The 20,649-nt window shown below is 34.4% G+C and overlaps 2 protein-coding genes across 2 annotated transcripts; one reads left to right on the top strand and one right to left on the bottom strand.

Annotated features, from left to right (window-relative positions):
- Positions 1-6,850: 6,850 nt before the first annotated feature.
- Positions 6,851-8,032, top strand: LOC139431838 (uncharacterized). Its single transcript, XM_071200046.1, has 2 exons — positions 6,851-6,918; positions 7,552-8,032. The coding sequence occupies exons 1-2, from the start codon at positions 6,851-6,853 to the stop codon at positions 8,030-8,032; spliced, it is 549 nt and encodes a 182-aa protein (XP_071056147.1).
- A 9,624-nt stretch (positions 8,033-17,656) lies between these two features.
- LOC111418022 (uncharacterized) lies at positions 17,657-18,604 on the bottom strand. Its single transcript, XM_023050456.2, has one exon. It carries the CDS (start codon positions 18,602-18,604, stop codon positions 17,657-17,659), a length of 948 nt encoding a protein of 315 aa, XP_022906224.2.
- Positions 18,605-20,649: the final 2,045 nt, after the last annotated feature.

Here is a 20,649-nt window from a genome sequence, read left to right as displayed (position 1 = left end):
TACAATGATAACAGTAACATTAATCGTCGAATGAAGGTTTTTATTTTTTATTTAGGATTAGGAAAGTTTAGGAAGATCGGTACTTACTGTGCCGCCCCCGTGGTTCTAGACAGTTGTCGCCTTTTGTTGTCTTCTCTCCGTTCTCGAACGCCTCGCGTTCCATGTCGTTTGCTGAAGGTAATCTTCAACAATCCGGCTCGAAGGACCAATGTTTCGTAGCTCAAGTTGGTTAGGTTCTTTTTAAACACTCCCTTTCGTTTTTTTGACTTTATTAATCGTTAATAAAATAAAGATACACTTCTAAAAACACTGCTCAGCTCTACGCTTATTATATATATCTGCTATATGAACAACACACACACGGAATATATCTCACGCACGCGTCGCCCAGCGGCACAGCGGTGGGTTGCCTAAACGGCGCTTCCTTCTCCCCGACACATCTCGACAAAATTAGTTGAGCCTGACCTGGCATTTTCAATTTCGAAAATTTTGTAATAAATTTTTGTTTGAATTGCTTATATGTTATTTCATTTGTTGATAAGTTTGATTCGCTTTTATAGTAACTGAATGCGTCTCCCGTTAATCTACATCGCACGATTTTAATTAAGTCTTCGTCTCCAATATTATCTAAAGTTGCTCTCTGTTCCACGCGTTCAAAGAAATGTTTAACGTTTTCTTTACCAGTGAAATTTTCAATTGAATTTAAAATAGATGCTAATGATAGTTCAGGCATTTCAACTTTTACGATAGGTTTTTCATCTGTATTTGTAGCCATTATTTTGGTTTTTAGTTCGAATAAAACATAAATAAAATGTATATGGTATTTGTAAATGCAAAATAAAACTTTTATAAAGCGGTCCGTTATCAACAGTAATTCGCAACTTGATGATTTCGCGATTTCTACAGTGCGATACGCTGGAACAGCTCAGACCGTCTGGATCTGAGTTTATAATATGATAAATTTGTTCTAGCAAAAATACTACCTTTCTCTCTCTATCTCATTAAAAAAAAGATTTGAAGCTCTATTTTAAGTCAAATGACCGACACAAAATAACAATGAAAATAATTCCGATTTTTACATAACCAAATCTTTGTTGTTGGGATTAATTTTAATTCGAATAAAGGCGAATTTCCCATATTTTTAAATACATCTCACCGTTAATACATCTCCACCCGTCTTCAACACACATCCCACCCCGCTGCCACCAAATATGCTACCACCGCCGAGCGTGAGATGGTAAGAGGCCCCCGAGTACATATATTCTCGGAGAAGGGTATTCTCCTCGGATCCACTCTTTATAGGAGCCTCTTAACGTGGTCAAGTGTGTCAAAAGACAAGGGGGAAAGGATCAAGCGGCGAATGTCAAAAAACAAAATACAAAAGACAAATAAAACTTTGAATTAATTAATGACAATAGTTTATTTTCTTTTAGACACAAATCAAATATAAAACAAAAAAAAAACAGTAAATAATTCTATCTAGTATTCACATAATGTTTTTTTTTGGGTTGATTGACAACTCTTTCTTCTCTTATTTTTCTCTTTTTTTTTTAGTCTTTTCCACTTTTCACTCCCACACTTTAGCCACGTCTCGACTCTAAAGGTGCCTTTAGTGCGAGGGAGATTTGGGTATTTGGGTATTGGGAGATTTGAAGGAGGGAGAATGACACTGTCACGAAATCTATTTAACTGCGCAGGGTGTTTGGGTATTTATTTTTGGGCAACCTAACAATAATTTGTAGTACAGTCATAGTACAGTCGAGTATTGTATTGTATTGTGGTATAGGTTTCCGATTTTTTTGGAACGTGGCGCAACGAAATGGGGAGTGAAAATGCACTTGGAGAATTATCAAGGACTGGCTCAAACACATTTATAAGAAATGCTGGTCAGATTCGTGATGAATTTTTTTGTTTTTTTAATGATGAAGGAGCTATTCCTTGGCAGTGGAATCGAAATCATAATTAATGGAAAAAACAAATTGATTTTTGTACTAGTTAAAGGTTGTATAATTTAAGTTAATAAAAATAGGTTTATGCTTGTTTACATATTTTATTTTACGTATATATTTACAACAAATATTCATGATTTTATCCCTCAGTTTCGTCACCTTCATATAACATATTATGTAATAGTTCTAAATATGTATTTGATTTGGAGCTTTCCTTTCTGACGAGGATTTAATTTCTTCATCTCCAAACTTAATATCTTACAAAAATGGTCGGTGCTGTCCATTTGGCCTTTTTCCACCTCATGCATAATTAATTCGTCCAGTGCTGTTGTGTTCTCACTTATTTTACGTTTTCCTTAAAAATAACGCTTGAAATTATGTTTATAGCATATCGTAGTATATTTACCTTTTCGTGATGGGGTGTTCAAACATGGTCCACTATTACCGGGTGTTAGAGGTGGTGAGGAAGCAGACACAGATTCACCGGTACTGGATGTTGAACTCCTCGATAGCGATTCCTCCACGTTAGAGACAGTTGTTCTAAAAGAATATCAATATAATCCAAGTATAATAATATTTAGAAATATAAAAAACAAGAAAAATAGAAATATAAACACATATTTTTAGAAATGATCTTATTACCTATCATTATCATGATCTTCTATAAATTTTAAAGCATTGAAATGTACCCATAAAGTTTTTCCTATTATTTTGGCAGCTTCCTCGTAGCTGCAACCACTTTTTATGTAGCGGTGTAAAATGCTTTTCTGTCTCTTATACTCCTTTTTTAGGTACATCCATTTCCTAGTTACCTCCTCCCATGTCAACTGTCCTCAAATTTTAATATGTTATGTATAAAATATGTTATGCTTTACCATTTAAAGCATGATACACTTCCAACTCTAACTTTTTTTTACATTCCTCGATCTGTTTACGAGAGGAAGTCTCTCATTGTAAAGAGCTGGTCTCTTTGCATATTCTGCTATTAAAAGCTCCGTCAACGTTTCCTCTGTTCCTTGTGCAGTTGAATCGGTTGATGTTTGCTGCAGTAGCGGTGCGTATGCACTTTCTATAACTGCATCATCCTCGCGTTCGTTTTCATTGTTTTCTTCAAATCTTTTGTGTTTGTACCAGCATTGGTTTCCACTAACTTAAACATATCTTTTATAGATTTGCTTAATGGTACTCGGATAACACAGTTTGCTGGAATAAAAATTAAATTTTATTTTATAAAACAAACATAATTTTCTGTTTCGCTTACCTTGCTTGTTATACAATAAAAGCATTCCTTCTTCCACCACAGGTGCCTCAGTTCCTTCAAAGGTCATAACACTGTGGCTTTTAGTTGAAATTATACATTTGCTATTCATTATTGTTTACTTAAACATTTACTACCGCGTGGTTAGCTAAAGGTTATGTCACAAAACAACCAGAAATGACTCTGGCGTACTCTGGCGGTATCCCGCCAAATTTTTAGCAGTTATTACGCGTGCGCAAAATTCATTTTACCTCCAAAACATAAACTTCAACCAACTTTCGGGTATTTGGAGAAACGGAGATTTACCCCCAACGTACTGGCGTCACGTGATCGTCATCAGCCAATCAGACGAATACCCAAATACCCTGCGCAGTAAATAGGCTTCGTGACAGTGTCATTCTCCCTCCTTCAAATCTCCCAATACCCAAATACCTAAATCTCCCTCGCACTAAAGGCACCTTAACTCTCGACCCTCTAACTTCTTCTTCTCTTCCCTTCTCGCGAGTCCCTCATCCGTTGTCCCCACTCCCAAAATATTTCTGTACTTCCCCGAATTTAATATATATGTAAATCTTTTCTGACTTGTTACAGTAACATAAAATAAATATCAAAATTTCAAATAAAAAGTGATATTTTTATTTTACATTATATATTATAAATAATCAAAAAATATTCTTAGAAGAAAGTTAAAAAAATATAGCGCAATGCGAAGAAAAGCAACTAAAACTCAGGAACACTTAAATATGCGGTTCGTGACCAGTGGGTCGTTTGCGACCCCCGTTATGTTTCGTCGTAAATAGAATTATAACCGATATGAATTTGAACAATCTGAAACTGTCCACATAATCAGTGAATGTTTCTCTTTCATATCATATAAGGTTCAGAGAATATACGAAGTTTTGCCCAGTATACTTAAGGGGGATTACACGGAGATAGTTTACACGCCACTAGCGCACTTTTTTACTATCCGGCTAGTCAGATAGTTGGCGAGTAAAAAGCGCGCATGATTACGCGCAACAAGTAAACAAGCTTGATCTTGTTCACTCGCAACCACCTGATTGTTGTGTTTATTTGTGTACAAAGCCTCAACATGAAGTGGAATAGTAATAACATCAGCAGGTTTTTGGAAATTTACGAAAATTTTCCAATATTATGGAATATAAAACTAAAAAATTATCACGATTCAAAATTGAGGGACGCGGTTTTCGAAAAATTAACTGAAGAATTAAAAGCTGAAGGTTTAGTTGAGGATATGACACCAAAGCAGCTAAAATCAAAAATAAAAAGTATTAAAGATGCCTACCGCCAAGAATTAGCCAAAATTGAAAAGTCAAAAAAAAGTGGTATGGGAACCGATGATATACACTCCTAAATTGATTTGGTTTGGTAAAGCTGATTTTCTACGGGAAGTTACATCAACAAGAGAGTCAAAATCAAATTTAGTAAGTATATATTTATTCAATAAAAAAACATAATAATTAGTATTTATTACTCTTGGGTTGGTTAAATTTCAATACCAACTTTTTCCCATTGCCATGGAACAGATCCTTCTGTCATAAAATATTGGGCATAAGAACTTCGTACATTCTCCGCTTCTCGTTTGTAATTATTGCTGTCCAAGTGGCTCACCGGCCGTAGTCCATTAGTATGATTTCGCCACGTTCCCGATGACACCTCAAAAGTATTTAAATCCTCACTGTCAACTAATTGTGGGGTAAGGTAAGTATTAGAAGTCATTCGTAGCCAATTATGTAAACTACAAGCAGCCCAGATTACTTTATCAATAGTATCTGATTTTAATTGTATTGGTCTCTGAAATACTCGAAATCGCCAGACAAGTATACCAAATGCATTTTCTACTACTCACCGCGCTCTGGAAAGCCTATAGCTGAAAACTTTTTCTTCATTTGATAAGTTGTTTTTACTATACGGCTTCATTAAATTTGCTCTTAAGGGAAATGCATCGTCACCAATAATAACTGATTTGTCAGGGAAGCCTAACAACTTATTCTGAATGGCTATGTTTGAAGTTGAGTCTCTGAATATTGCACTATCGCTTGCACGTCCATTTCCTCCTATATCTATGTATCTGAAGCTGTAAGTTGCATCCACCATGGCGAATAAAATTATGCTGTATGTGCCCTTATAATTATAAAATGATGAACCGCTGTTTGGTGGGCATTTAATTTGAACGTGTTTACCATCAATTGCACCGCAACATCTAGGAAATTCCAATATGCCATGAATTTTTTTCTATTTCTTTCCATTCATCACTTGCTGAGGGCACCTGAAAATATAATAAAAACGCTGATACGTGTTTCTTATTTCAAAGCATTATCTATTATTTTTAGGATATACAACCCACAGTGGACGAAAACAAAACGGATACAGAAGAAGGAGAATCAGATTTGAACACTGACAGGACAACATCGGGTGAACAATCCTATCCATCACAGAAAAGAGTTCTTCATGCACCGATCACGAAACCTCCTCCTGCCAAAAGAACCCAAGCCAAAGAAAAACGATCATGCGTACAGGGTGCCCTTGAAGAATTTAATGATATTGTTTCAAAAGTGAACAAACAGGATGCATTTACTGTTCATGACTAGTTTTATTTATCTCCTATTTCTTTAAGTAATAACTTTATTAGATTAACTAACCTTTAGGTAGGATTTGAGAACATTTGATATTGCAGTTAGAACTTCCGGTAAAAATTTCGCAATTGTGCATTCCGGGACTCGAAATAGGTACTCCAAAGATTTAAAGCTGTCTCCAGTGGCTAAATAGCGTAGCGTTATTTCAAGTTTTACTCTTGTGGGAATAGCCAATCTCATTACCGTATTAGTTTTTTGGATTGAATCTTCTACCATTTGCAGCAAATTTATTAAAATATGTAGTACTTATTCTTAGGCTATTTCTATAAGCTGTCGGATCTTCTTCAGCTAATTCTTTTAAAAGGGTGCAAGAAGCACCTAACTTATGCCTGCGAGAAATCCATTCCCTCACCCATTTCCTTTTTCGTTTCTCGCAAATCGTGTTTTTTAATTCTTCTTGTAAAACGGCTCCAAGAACCAAGGCACATCCACGTAATACTTCTTTTGATATTTTGGGTGTCATTTTCACTATATATAACTGAACCAACCTTGACATTACAACCGTCAGTATTATAAAATCTCTTCTACTCTGTACCTACTTTGCTCGCCGATATAATTACACGATACTTTTTTACTATCTAGATAGTAAAAAAGTGAGCTAGTAGCTAGTAAAGTTGACCGGTCTCCAACTTTACTCGCATACATATTTGCTAGCTAACTATCTGGATAGTTTACACGCCACCATTCACTTTACCCACCATTGTGGGCTAAAGTGAATCTCCCCTAGGATTATGCGTTTCCTTCATTTTAGACTAGTAATGGGTAAAGTGAATAAAATAAAGTCAATAACAAAATTTAAAAAATTAAAAACAAAGCCTATCATAGATAAAAACTCATGTTTTAGTAGAGAATACTTTATTTAACAAACTTAAACATTTTTCTTTGGCAATGTTATCACAAAAAGTAAGTTTTTAATCTCTAAACAACAGAAAAAATAAACTTTTAATCTCTAAATATCACAAAAATAAGACACTTATGGTGGGTTTAGGATGTCAAACTTAACCGTAAGCGTAGCCGTAGCCGTAGTCGTAACCTTAAGGGAATTTACACTTAGCGCGTAATTTGACCGGTTTAGGGAACGACTTTAAGGATTTTAAAAATTTTACTTTACGTGATGTGTTGCCAACAAAAACCAGAAAAATAACCAAATTTTATTATTTATGGTTGGTAGAACGGTGTACTTTTAGCTTTGGTGGCTAGATGCCGTTACAGGCAGTTGAAGTTCAAGTAATTTCATAGAATGTACAGACTGTTAACAGCTTGATATTTTCAGTTATCCAGATTTTTTGTATATATTTTTGTTATGGATAAGAAAAAAAAATATTCCTTGCTACCACAGCAATTTTGGCTGCATCTGCAACCGTAGCTGTTGGCAAAAGAGGCATAAGAAAGCGACGAAGGTTTTTTAGACTTTTTAGAATTTTGCAACACTAATCAAACAAATGATTGAAAAAGAAGAATACAACAATGAATTCTTTAAATATTCGAGAATGTCTTTTGAAGAATTCAAGGATTTATTAAAAATAGTGGGGCCCCTCATCTAGAAAAAACTCCAAAGCGAAAGGCTTTATCACCAGCCCATCGATTAATTATTACATTGCAGTAAGCACAAAATAACCTTTCCAATTATTAATAATTTTTCAAATTATTTTTTACATAAGTTTTAACATATTTAAATTATTTTCTGCAGTTATTTAGCCGAAGGTTGTTCCATGCAAGAAATGGCATGGAATTACCGAATTGGTAAAACAACAGTCCATTGTATCCTTAAGGAAACAACAGCAGTACTTTGGAAGGTTTTGCAACCATTGGTGATGCCACCACCTACAGTGGATGCATTAAAAAAAGTTGCAGATGATTTTTTGTTGAAATGGCAAGTTCCTAATTGCATAGGATCAATCGATAGGAAGCACATCCATATCCAGGCACCCAAGAAATCCGGGAGCGAATTTTATAATTACAAAAATAGTTTCAGCATAATCCTGATGGCTTCAGTAGATGCTGATTATAATTTTATAGCTGTTGACATTGGAGCCTCAGGACGAAATCACGACAGCACTGTGTTTCGCAACAGCGCATTTGGAACAGTTGAAAACGCCTTCGGAATATTATGCCAACGGTGGAGGATTTTAAGAAAACCAATTCTAGCATCCACAGAAATGCTTGAATAATTTGTACAAAGTACCGTTGTTCTACATAATTATTTAAGAAGACATCGGAATGGTGGAAGTTATTGCAGTCAGGCGTATGGGGATCAAATTGGAGAAAATGGGCGAATTATTGCAGGGCAATGGCGAACGGAGGAATTTTCCCTTAGAAGGGTGGGTCGAATGGGCAACAACAATCCCGCAAGAATGTTCATAAGAAATCGCGATTTGTTATGCAACTATTTTAATAATAAAGGAGCGGTACCATGGCAATTGGAATATGTTATGCGACTAAAATAAAAGACATTCAATTTAATTCGTAAAAAATATTTTTCTTGAAATCAGGAATTATAGTAAGTTTAGACATGCATAATCCATGCATGTCTAAACAGTGGCGCAGCAGTGGCGCCAATAAACACTGGCGCGCTAGTAAAATTAAATTGCATGTGTAAACATCAACTGGCATGCAAGTTGAAATCATGCATGCATGGATCGGAAAAGTCTGCACCCTTCTAAAATCACTGGCGCCAGTGATGAGTCTAAAAACATATAACCATGACGACATAGATAAGTATCCACAAAAACACAAAATTTTTAATGTCAAATTTAGGTTATGTTTCATTGCATTCAAATTAAATTCCAATAACGTTAACACATTCAACGATAACGTTTAATTATCTAAATTAAACCTAGAATATATCTATTTTCGTTTCGGTTGAGGTCTTAATTTGTGTATATAGTTGTAGTACACTTTAAAAATGAAACTGGCGTGTCACTTATTTTTGTTTTCGCACATGTAGTGTAAACCTTTAGCGTGTAAATAGAACTGGCGCAACTACTGGCGCCACTAAATCCATGCATGTCTAAACTCACCTTTATTTATAATAAATTTTAAATCAAAAATTATGTTGTTTGATTATTTTTACAAGTAGGTATTGTATAAAAATAAAAAAAAAATTAAAAAAAAACATTTTTATTTTGTATAAACTAAATAAAATATTAACTAGTAAAGTCTAATAATGTTTTGTTTTATTTACAATAATTTTGCTAATTTATAATATAGTACCTCTGTCTGAATAAATAGTATACATTTGCAGTTCTGGCTTCAAATATTATTTTAATTAATATGGGACACCTTAATATGGTGTCGTGTTTCTATCACAATTTCAATTTTGAAAAAAGTGATAGAAACACGACACCACGCTTTAAATTGTGTCGATGTGCTAAATATCAAATTCATCGTATTTGTTGTTTAGTTGTCCTATAAAACCCACAACAAAACAAAAATTTAAGGTAACATTATGGAATTACGTTTTCTTCTTCCAGCAGGCGCAATATTTCCACTCTGAGTTTAATAAAATAAAGTTTTTCGCCTTTTGGAATTCCACACGACCAAGTTTTATTCTACTATTTTATTATTCTATTGCTAGAGGAAGCTCAGATCGTTGGAAACATGATCTTCCAATCGTTCTACTTGCTCTCAGATCTTGTTTAGCAGAAGATTTAAGTTGCTCACCTGCAGAGCTAGTTTTTGATCAATTTTGATGATCGATTTTTTAGCAAATCACATAGTAGCTTGGATACTTATCTTTTACTGATTAGTTTACGAGAAACATTTGCAAATCTTAGACCGACCATGACGTCTCATCACACCTCAAGAAAGCCATTTATACATAAAGACTGATTAGAGTCAAATTTTGTATTTCTTAGATTAGAAGGTAAAACACCTTCCTTATCAGCTAGACATGCAGATCCTTTTAAAGTGGCTAAAGAGTTTTCAAAAATTTGTGTTATATTGAAAAATAATAAAAAGTATAATGTTAGCATAGATCATTTTCAAAATTCAATATCTGCTCAATTCTCAAAAAATTAAAATTAAAAAAAGTGTTACTTCAGGCATCAGGATTACAATGGTTCTGGGTTCATGATGCTTGGAGGCGGCCGACGTCTTCGACGACGGCCGTGGTTACTATCATACATGGTTTATATCAAAACTCTACCGGCATAAATGAAAGTGAAATAAAAAATTAGCTAGCACCATCAACTAATGCAGTAAAGTATTTGGCCAGCGCAATTTCAGACTTTTTCTAGGAGTTTAGAATTTGGCCAACGTACATCCAGACATTTTCTTGTCGTTTATAATGTTGGCTAGACCTCGAGGATACTAAAAGTTTAATATATAGCGTATTGCATGAAATTGACTTAAGTTTTTTAATATTGGGGGGTTTTTCGTTAAGCAAGTTTGTTACTAGCTTTCCAAGTTATATTAGTTGAATCTTCTTCACGAATAATGTCGGTTATTTGTTCCATTGATTTTGAAACGGTGTCGGCAAGGTTTTCTATTGCGTTTTTTTTCCTTTTCCTTTTTGGTGGAGGAGTCCAAAGCAGTTCGGATGCGGGTTCTGATGTTAATTGAGGTGGCGGATTTGCACAATTTTGTGAAGGTTGTCATGATGGTTCATCTGGTGGTGGAAATGATACTTCATCAGGTGGTGGAAATAGTGGTTCAACTTCACAAGATATTGTTGACAAGGGAGCTAATGATGACAAAGAAACTGTTGATGTGGAGGGTAAACTTTGTATACAAGAAGTGAAAGATGATGTTGTTGCTGCAATATCAACCAAATCATTGCCAAAAGAAACATCTATTTCAGAATTGGTAGTGGATATCGCTGTCGGTTTATATTGGATTGGCTTTCTGGATCTACAATATAATCACCTTATTATTAAGAATATAAATTTATGTAATTAAGTATTAAAAATAATGTAAAAAAAACTCATAAAATGTTCTTATTCGAATTTTATTTGTTATCATTGAAAAAATAATAAAAAAATTAACTTAAGACAACAGTAACTTTTAATTACATATTTAAAAGTACCAAAAAATCGGTGTGTTAATTAATTTTCTTCTTTTTATTGATTCAAAACAAATACAAATTGAAAAAACACACGAGGTTTTTTACATTTTATTTTTTAGTGTTTAATGCATCCATGTATTTGGCTCGTTCCTTCCGACTAACCCAGTATAATAAATATTTAGTTACCTTCGTTTTATTACTGTAGATAAGAATGACAGACTTTTGTAATGTACCCATTTTGGTGTGGCTGCAAATCCGGATGGTAACTGCCTTGAATATTTTCCATAATGTTGCCTTAAATTATTCTACCGCAGTTCACACTGTTTAGCTACAAATAAAAAAATAGTAATTATAATCTTAATAGTAATCGTTAAATTGTTAATATGTATTTACATTATTTACCTGTACATTTCATTCGACTTCCTATTTGCAACCAAATATTTTCTATCATTAACCCTTAACTGGTCCGGTGACACATTTGTCGCATTAACAGTCAGGCGTAGTCTCCAGGACTACTTATCTTAATAGGTCAATAAGACTGCAAATGTGCAAATAAACTCAATATTTTGTTCATTACTGGATACTATAGATATTAGGAAACTTGTTTGCATAGAAATAAACTGAACTAAAGCAATATATAAAAAGAGTTTACCTAAATTATAATTTTTTCCGAAAAGTTAATTAAATCTAGTTTTATAGTAAGTACTTAATTATTATAAAACCTTAACAAACTTTCGTTTATATTATTAGTTATGTTAGGTATTAGACAAACTAAAAAACAAAGGATAAATAAATTTGACAAAAATATCATATTCCAGCAAGGGCCAAAGTTTTTTATTTTTCAGCGCAGTCATTGCAGACTGGTTTTGTACATTGTAGACAAACCGGCTTTTTGCAAGTAAGACACAAGTATTTTGTCATTCTATGTTTCTTTGAAGGACACAAGTAGCAAATTTTACGTTTTTCTAGAATCAGATCATATGTCTTGGGTTCTTTTGCACCTGGGACTCCAAGTATTCTACCAATAGTACTGCGTAGTTCGCGTGGGATAACTGACATCGTCAAACGCCGTCTCATGTGATCCTCTACCAATTGCTTGGCTAGCTGCATTCCAAAAATACTTTTTTCTTTAATGGTCGGATTATCTCCATAACATTGGTGTAAGATATATGAATTGATCACAGAAATGTCTAGTAGGCGAAAAAAAATTGCTAAAGGCCATCTTCGAGTGCGACGACTTGAGGTGCTTTTCGAACATTTTTCGTCCAGAGAATCTACTCCGCCTTTATTTTCATTGTAGTAGGAAACTATTTCGGGCTTTTGTACTAATGGATCATCAAATCGTCTGTTATGTATGGACGATATTAGTATCGTGGCTTTTCCAATTTTACCAACATATGAAATCAACGTGCATTCTTTCCTGAATCCATACAGTGTTGAGTTAGCTGCTCTTTTCTTATTGGGGTGAAAAGATTGTGGTATTTCGGCCTTATTTTTTTTTTAGTGTACCGACGTACGTCAAATTATTTTTCCATAACAGATCAACCACTTGTATGGAAGAATACCAATTGTCAGCTGTAATATTACGATTGCTGTTAAAAATTGGTTTCGCTAAACGTAACACAGCTTGAGTAGGCTTTAGTAACATCTTCTCTTCACCATTGAGGCCAAAACTATCAGAATCTTTTCCCGTATAGATGTATGCGTTATATAGATAACTGTTTCGTGCGTCGGTAAGGCTACTTTGCCGGTTTATTAGGTATGTACACTTTGAAGCGGCACCTTCCTCGGAAGCTTACAAACATTTCATCTATAGTAACAGACTGTCCAAGTCCATAAACATTTTGATAATTTTCTACAAATGTGTTGAAAATAAATTAAATTGCTGCACCCGGATCGTTCTTCTTCCGCTCTTCCCTGTCCTGAGAATTGTCGAATCGTATAGCCGTCAAAAGAACAGCAAATCTCTTCTAAAATGACTGCTCTAAATATTTCTCTTACACTTCCGTCCGTTGCGAATATACGGTCTATATTTTCATGACTCGAAGTGAATTTTTGGTTGGTGTGCTGTAGAATATGTTGAAACATTTTGTTATCGAAAAGCAAATTCCAGATTGGCAATGGATTCGCAGCATCACCGAGGTTACGTGCTTTTGATTTTAGAATCGGAATTTTTGTTATAATATTATGCTTTCGGGTCCGAGATGAAGGCAAAACTTCCGACGTACACCATCTATACCGATTTTTGCCATATAAATACTTCTTGTTCACATTATCTACAATATTTACACTTTCATCTACGAAGTCCTCGCTAGCAGACAGTTCTGAATCGCTATCGTGCTCTAATTCAATTAGGTTGTCTTCCGATACGTTATCTATGTCGCTGTCGCCGCTGTCTGTAGTATTTTCGTACCATTTTAAAAGAGCTTTATCAAAATCAGGATCGTAACAAACCACTCGTTTTGAAGACCCGGCCATATTTCGGTAAATCTACCACTAACAAAAAAGTTACACAAATGGACCGACGTAGTCTGAGAGACTATTATAGATATCTTACCCGTTATAACTTTTAAGCCGATGTTACAATCACGGTACAAATTTGTATACTAATGATGCTCAGAGAGATGGGGGATTAGGCGAAAGGACAGGTTTGTACACGCTTTTAGTAACCGCTGAGAAACAAGTATTTCAATCGCGTAGTCTGCTGGACTACACCGGACCAGTTAAGGGTTAATCTGTCTTTATGATTTGGCGACCGTGGGTCGTATAGACAGCTATTAGCTTCTACTAACTCAATGAGCTTTGCATCAAACTGCTCCGTTGTCATTGTTTTAAACATAGCAATGAACAGTAGAAGTACTAACAATAACCACCCAACCCAACTCAACACACTCAACTTTATAACAAATATCAGCTGTTCGCTGCCATATAGAAATATTTCATCGTCTGCGCATGCTCGGATTTAGTGGATGTAGCCGTAAGCGCCGTTAAGTTATGGTGGGTTTAGGATGTCAAACTTAACGGCTGTAGCCGTAACCTTAGCCGTAGCCGTAGCGGTAAGAAAAGTTAAACCAATGTGTTTCAATAGCACCGTTTAAGGAACCGCTTAAGGCTACGGCCGATGTAGCCGTAACACCTAAAGTTGACCAACTTTTAACTTCTTACGTTTAGGACAAAATTTGAGCATGCGCACTAATACGAAGGGTCAATGTTAAACATGGCTACGTACAGCTGTTTTGTGTTTACGCGTTGACGTCACGGGCTGGTGTTTCAGTACGCGTGTATTTATTAGTTATACAATGTCGAATTTGACGGAGCAATTTGTCGCAAAATTAATCGAACTTGTGCAATGTAATGAATGTCTGTACGACCCACTATCACCAAACCACAAGAATAAAATAATTTTGGAAAATACTTGGTTGAAAATAGCAACCACATTGCAAGCTACAGGTAAATTGATTATTGTAAGAAAATTTTAACCGTTATTTATTTATTTGTCTTTGTATCCAGTTTACAGAAAGAAATTATAGAGAAATTAATAGTAAACACTATGTATAAAAGGTAAACAAAAACAAAAACTCCCGTAACACGCCATATAACTAATTTCTATTATGATCAGTACCAAACAGCTACGCAAAAACTGAAAAAATCAGTTTGCACGCGGCTTTCGAAATAAAAGAAAAATAATCAAAATTCAAACATAAACATTATTCTTACTGTGAACAAAGATAACAAATTATACAACACTCAATTCAACATTGAAAGAACTAAACCATAATTGAAAAAATTCCATCTATCACGCCATCATTAAGTGATTTCACCCATCTTTTTGAAAAGTATTTCCACCTAGATTTCACCAACGTAAGGTTCTGTGCTGTTAGGTATTCCCTAAACTTATTATATATTTTAATGGAATGGTAAGAGTAATGTCTTTGACCTACAGTCTTATTTACGGGCGGTATAACAGCACGATTCTGGGATGCAATCCGAGTAGAGTAACCATGTGAGACAGTCGCCAATCGGTCCGGTGATTTTAAAATGTTATTCATAATTGCTAAGGTGTATAACTGTTTAATAGTAAATAAGTCACACTCAGCAAACAACAACGCAGATGGGAAAGTACGGGGCCTACGCATCATTAATATTATAACACCTTTTTGAGACGTAATTAATTTCTGAAGGTAAGAATCAGCTGCAGAGCCCCATGCCAAAATGCCATATTGCAGGATTGATTGTATAATTCCAAAATAAAATATCTTAATAGTTTTGAAATCGCATACATGACGTAATCTTTTGAACATGTAAGTACTACGCCGAATCTTGTCAACCATCCTTGCAATATGAGCATTCCATCTCAAATGATTGTCAATTAATACACCCAAATAAGTAACAACCTGCACAGATGTAATCCTTTTACAATTGCAATCTACCACACAACAATCATTTTCATGAATTGGAAGGCTAGAAAAGCTATTAGTGGTATCCTTTCTGATGGTAAATCTCATAAAATATGACTTGCTATCATTTAAAATAAGTTTACTGCTATTTAACCAGTTATTTATTAATCTCAAATCTGCTATAGCTTTATCTTCAACATCCGCCCAAGAACGGCCTTCCACAAACAGAACGGTATCATCCGCATAAGAGATTAAGTCTCCATTGAGTGTTAATGAAAGCAAGTCATTTATATAAATTAAAAACAAAAGCGGACCCAAAACTGTTCCCTGTGGCATTCCGACATTCATCGATACCGAACAGCTGAGACTTTGACCAATCCTCACATATTGAGATCTCTCGTGCAGATAGTCCCACATTAATTTCAAAGGTATACCTCTCACCCCATAAATATCGAGCTTACGCAACAAAAAACTGTGGTGAACCGTGTCAAAAGCTTTAGCTAGATCCAAAAAAACAGCTAGGCAAGGCCTTGATTTCTCAAAACTATTTTTAACTTTTGTTGTAAGTTCCGCAATGGCATCACTTGTTGATTTACCCTCAGTGAAGCCATATTGATTCTTAGAAAGAATACTATTTTCATTAAAGAAATTTATCAAACGTACTTTTAATAATTTTTCAAAAATTTTTGCGAAATTATTTACTAAAGAAATAGGTCTATAATTACTTACACATTGAGGATCACCACCCTTAAACACAGGTACGACCACAGCCTTTTTAAAAGCTTCTGGAAAATAACCTAACACAAAACATCTATTAAATAAATTGGATAATGGAGATGCAATCAAATGAATAACCTTCTTAATAAGAATCATCGAAATATTATCGCACCCGCTCGAGTAGCTAATCTTTGATTTTTGAACAATATCCATAATTTCATACTGATTAGTAGGCGTTATAAAAAATGAATTCTCACAACGTTGAATACGCTTGAGATCCTGATCATCAGATACATACAAATTTTTCAATAATTTTTCGGCAACGTCTCTAAAGTACACATTAAACTCACTCGCAATACTCAATTCGTCATATATCTTAGTATCGTTATCAATCTTAATGCATGATATACCGTCTCGTAATTTATTTTTACCAGTTAATTCCTTGCCACAATTCCATAGCCGTCTGGTATCATTTTTCACTTTACAAATTTTTCGAGTATAATAATCATACTTCAAACTGTTAATGATTTTTTTTAACATAGTATTATATTGCTTATATGCTGTTTTAATGTGGTAGTTTCTATCATCTAATCTGTACTGTTTATACAAGGTATCCCTAACATTTATAGATCTTACCACTCCATCCGTAATCCAAGGCTTACGCTTCCTATTTTTGGCAGGAATTCTCTTTCTGAAAGAAGCACCGTCCCTGTGATTAGTTATTTTGTCACATATAAATTTAATTGCATCATCAATATTCAAAGGAAGATTTGTGAAATCTTGTGAACCCATAGTGCTAATAAACTTGTTATAATTAATTATGTTGCTGTACCTATTAGTTTCAATATTCTGATTACTATCACAACTATCAGGGAAATTCAGCTGTAAAAACACAGGACAGTGGTCTGTAATTTTTGAATGCGATATTATTGTTAGAAAATTTTCCCGCGGGAGAGAAGTTTTAACGAAGATGTGATCCAAACAACTTTTACTATTATTAAAAATTCTAGTATAATCACGGATATAGGGCTCAAAGCCAGCAGCGGCCGTTACATCCAAATAAAGAGCAGGTATTTGATTTAACTGCATATCCGGATGGATGTCAATATTGATATCTCCAGTTAAAACTTCATGCTCTCTAGTGCAGAAGGATTTAATGTATAAATTTAAGTTGTCGATAAAGGTATTAGGGTTAAATGAAGGTGATTTATAAATTCCCGTGACACCAAACCGACTCAAACCCAAATTAAATTCAATACGCAGAAACTTGAATCCATTAACATCAACGCAGTGGGACTCGTGATCAATAAATTCGTTCACGAGAATAACCACGCCATCATTTTTATTGAAATTACTATTGTTATAATATGTCTTATAATTATTAAAGCTTATCTCACTCACATGCGCCAGCTGCCAAGTCTCGGTCAGAACAATTACATCTAATTGAAATTTAATGGAACCTATCAAAAACTCCAATTCATTGAGGTGTGCGTTCAAACTTCTAATATTTAAAGACAAAATGCGAAGACATTTTCCACATGTGGAAAAGTCGCTTATTCGGCCTACAAAACTATCAAATGTGTCACAATTCACATTCTCATAAACAGTGTCTTGTTCAATATCCATTAAAAACTAAAAAACCTATTACAAAGAAAATCTAACAGAAACATCAACAATCAAATTGAGGACTGACCGACCTTTTTCAAGAGGTCCTGTTCAGTATCAATTGAAAGCGCTGGAGAATTTTCATCCTTCCTGACCATAACTTTATTCCTGAACCATACAAACTTGAAGCCATTGACACGCGCTGTTTTCTTGGCCAGCATTAGCAGCTTGTTGTTTAGTGGTGTAAGATGTTCATTTAGAAAAATAGACTCACTAATTTTCAGGCCTGGGTAGAAAGCATTAGTCACGACTAGTTTCTTTTTAGCAAGTAACGCATCCCTAGATGATCTTCTAGTAAATTGGGCTATAATAAGGGGCGTAGTATTTTTGTTAGTTTTCAAACGATGTGCAACATCAACTTCGTCCGGATCCAAAACAACATTTAGTTGGGCAGCAACCTTCATCACAATGTCTTTACAATTTTCATTTTGCATTAATGGAATTCCACTAATAATCAAATTTTTATTTCGAACATATTGCTCCATCTGATTAAGCTGGGTAGACAAATTTAATATTTCCCCATTTTTCTCAACAAGTTGTCGACTTAACCCCTCGCAGTTATGCGTAACGGTAGATAATTGACTTTTAAAGCTCTTCAACTCAGTTAAAATATTATCATAGTTATCAGATACATGTTGAACGAAATTTCTGAGGTCAGTTACATCTCTTTTGAGTTCCGATATAGATTCACTCAATGGTTTCACCAACCTTTTAATTTCTGCCAATAATTCAGATTTTACTGAGGACAATGTAGTAGCCCCCTCGGTGTCGTCCGCTTCACTAGCTTTAATAGTACGACGACATGCACAGCTTCCACATTTCCACGGTTGTTTCGAATTTAATTTTTTGCGGTATACTACTTCATTAATTGAACATTCAAAGTGATATTTTTGTTTACACTCAAAACATTCCGCAAAATCCGATACAATTTTTTTGTTACACGATGCACACGTCGACATCTCGTTAAACTTGTTTACGGCTCGAATATCGGCAAGACCATCGACAAAAATCCACGAAAATCAAGTATTCACAGAAGTCGAATGAACTTAATATTTTCACCAACAAATTCTCGTCGACTTACACTATACATATGTCACCAATTACCACCGAATCAGCAGCTAATAAACTCAAAAACAGTGAAATAAGTAGAGAGTGTTTAAGAACATGTGTTCACTCACAAACTTGATTTGTAACTGTACTATTTGTTATCTGTACTATGTTCGTTAGATTTATAGTTGAACAGTGCGAAAATCACTAGAAAAACTTGAGACAACATTATGGAAGATGTAGTAAGCAAAAACCGTCCGGATCTGCTGCCGAACCAAGTTGGGTGCATTTTAAGAGTTTGTCTTTTTTATCTACAATTATCAGGCGCAGGTAATGTTCCTTGTTTTTGCTTAAATACTTTATTATAGTTGTGGTGAAAGCTAAATAAGTCAATCATTTAAATATATATCTTCAATTGTGAAAATATTAACAAAATAAATAATTTATTTATCTACATCAAAAAATGCACATTTTATAAAGATATAATATTGTGTGCATTTACATAATTTTTAATATAATTCTTTTTAACTAAACATCAATTTTAAAACTTTTCTATTCAAAGGATCATTCATTTATTATATTACATTTATTGTGTTTTAGATCTAAAAGGCCCGTTTTGCAACCACGGCCCATAGAATATGATCACCACCCTACCATAGAAAATTCTGAGTCATTGTCACAAACTGATAATATATTTGAATCTCTACAACTCCCTCCCAAAATATCACCAACACCACTTGCTATTCCAGTATCAGAGCTATTACCCACAGAATATTCAGTCCCATCACCGTTACCTCCAATCCCATCAACTTCCGAAATTTCTAGGCCACCATCTCCCCTAATACCACCTGAACCATTATGGACACCTCCTCCCACCAAAAGATGAAAAAAAACCGACACAGTTGATAACTTGGCCGACACAATTTCAAAATCGATGGACCAAATATCAAAATTTATAGTGGAAGACGATACAAATACAACATTTGGAAAACTGGTAGGCCAGCTATTAAACGAAAAACCACCCGGGTTACAAAACAAGTTCAGAATAAAAATATTACAACTTCTTGATGGTGATGATTGTTAATATTGTCTTAAGTTTTATTTAGCTGTGTTTTGCGCTGGTTTAGTTTTATTTTTTCTCGTTTTCATACATCTTTTTCTTTTTGCAATAAAATGTCGTATTTCTTGTGATTTTTATATGTACATATGTTATAAGTTAAGTTTAAATTTTTTAATACGTTATATTTGTTTTAACGATAAAGTTTTATTTATTTTTAAGTAAAATGTGTTAAAAATAATAAATATGTTAAAAAAACGTCTTGTTTAATCTCGATAACTTAATATTATTGAATTGCAGGTTATAAAATAATATACAATTATTACTTAATAAAAATAACAAAATATTATAAAAAAAATATTAAAAAGGATTTATTGTCCAGTTCTTGACACATACTTCAATTGCCAAGGAACTGCACCTTCATTATTGAAATACTGACACAATAAGTTTCGATTTTCCATGCATTTTCTTGAAGAATTGTTGCTCCCTAATCGTTGTACACCTTCTAGCGGAAATGATTCTGAACGCCATTGTCCTTCGATTATTTCCCTATTTGCCCCAATTTGGTCGCCATAACCAGGTGAACAGTAATATCCCCCATTCCTATATTTGCGTAGATAATTGTGAAGAACAACAGTAGCTTGAACAATTTGCTCAACCATTTCAGTTGAAGCAACTATAGTTCCTCTTAATATGCGCCATCTCTGACATAAAATTCCAAAGGCATTCTCAACTGTTCTTCTTGCTCTAGAGAGCCTATAATTAAAGATATTTTTTTCAATGCCTAAATATCGGCCTGGATATGGGCGCATTATATTTTCCGCCAATGGAAATGCAGCATCCCCTATCACAAAATGTGGGAGTATGGTGTTACTACTTGGAAGTTTCTTCGGGGGCGGA

The sequence above is a fragment of the Onthophagus taurus genome, chromosome 11 (assembly GCF_036711975.1).
Source record: "Onthophagus taurus isolate NC chromosome 11, IU_Otau_3.0, whole genome shotgun sequence".
NCBI classification, from domain to species: Eukaryota; Metazoa; Arthropoda; class Insecta; order Coleoptera; family Scarabaeidae; genus Onthophagus; species Onthophagus taurus.
The sequence above is the reverse complement of the archived record's forward strand: the minus strand, read 5'-3'. Positions and strand labels throughout refer to the sequence as shown.

What these genes read in the sequence shown, in the direction of transcription:
- LOC139431838 (XM_071200046.1), top strand. Translation starts at nt 6,851, where the DNA reads ATGTCAAACTTAACCGTAAGCGTAGCCGTAGCCGTAGTCGTAACCTTA. An exon ending in AGGGAATTTACACTTAGCGC is followed by an intron (nt 6,919 to 7,551) that starts GTAATTTGACCG and finishes TATTTTCTGCAG; the next exon opens with TTATTTAGCCGAAGGTTGTT.
- LOC111418022 (XM_023050456.2), bottom strand. Translation starts at nt 18,604, where the DNA reads ATGTCGACGTGTGCATCGTGTAACAAAAAAATTGTATCGGATTTTGCG.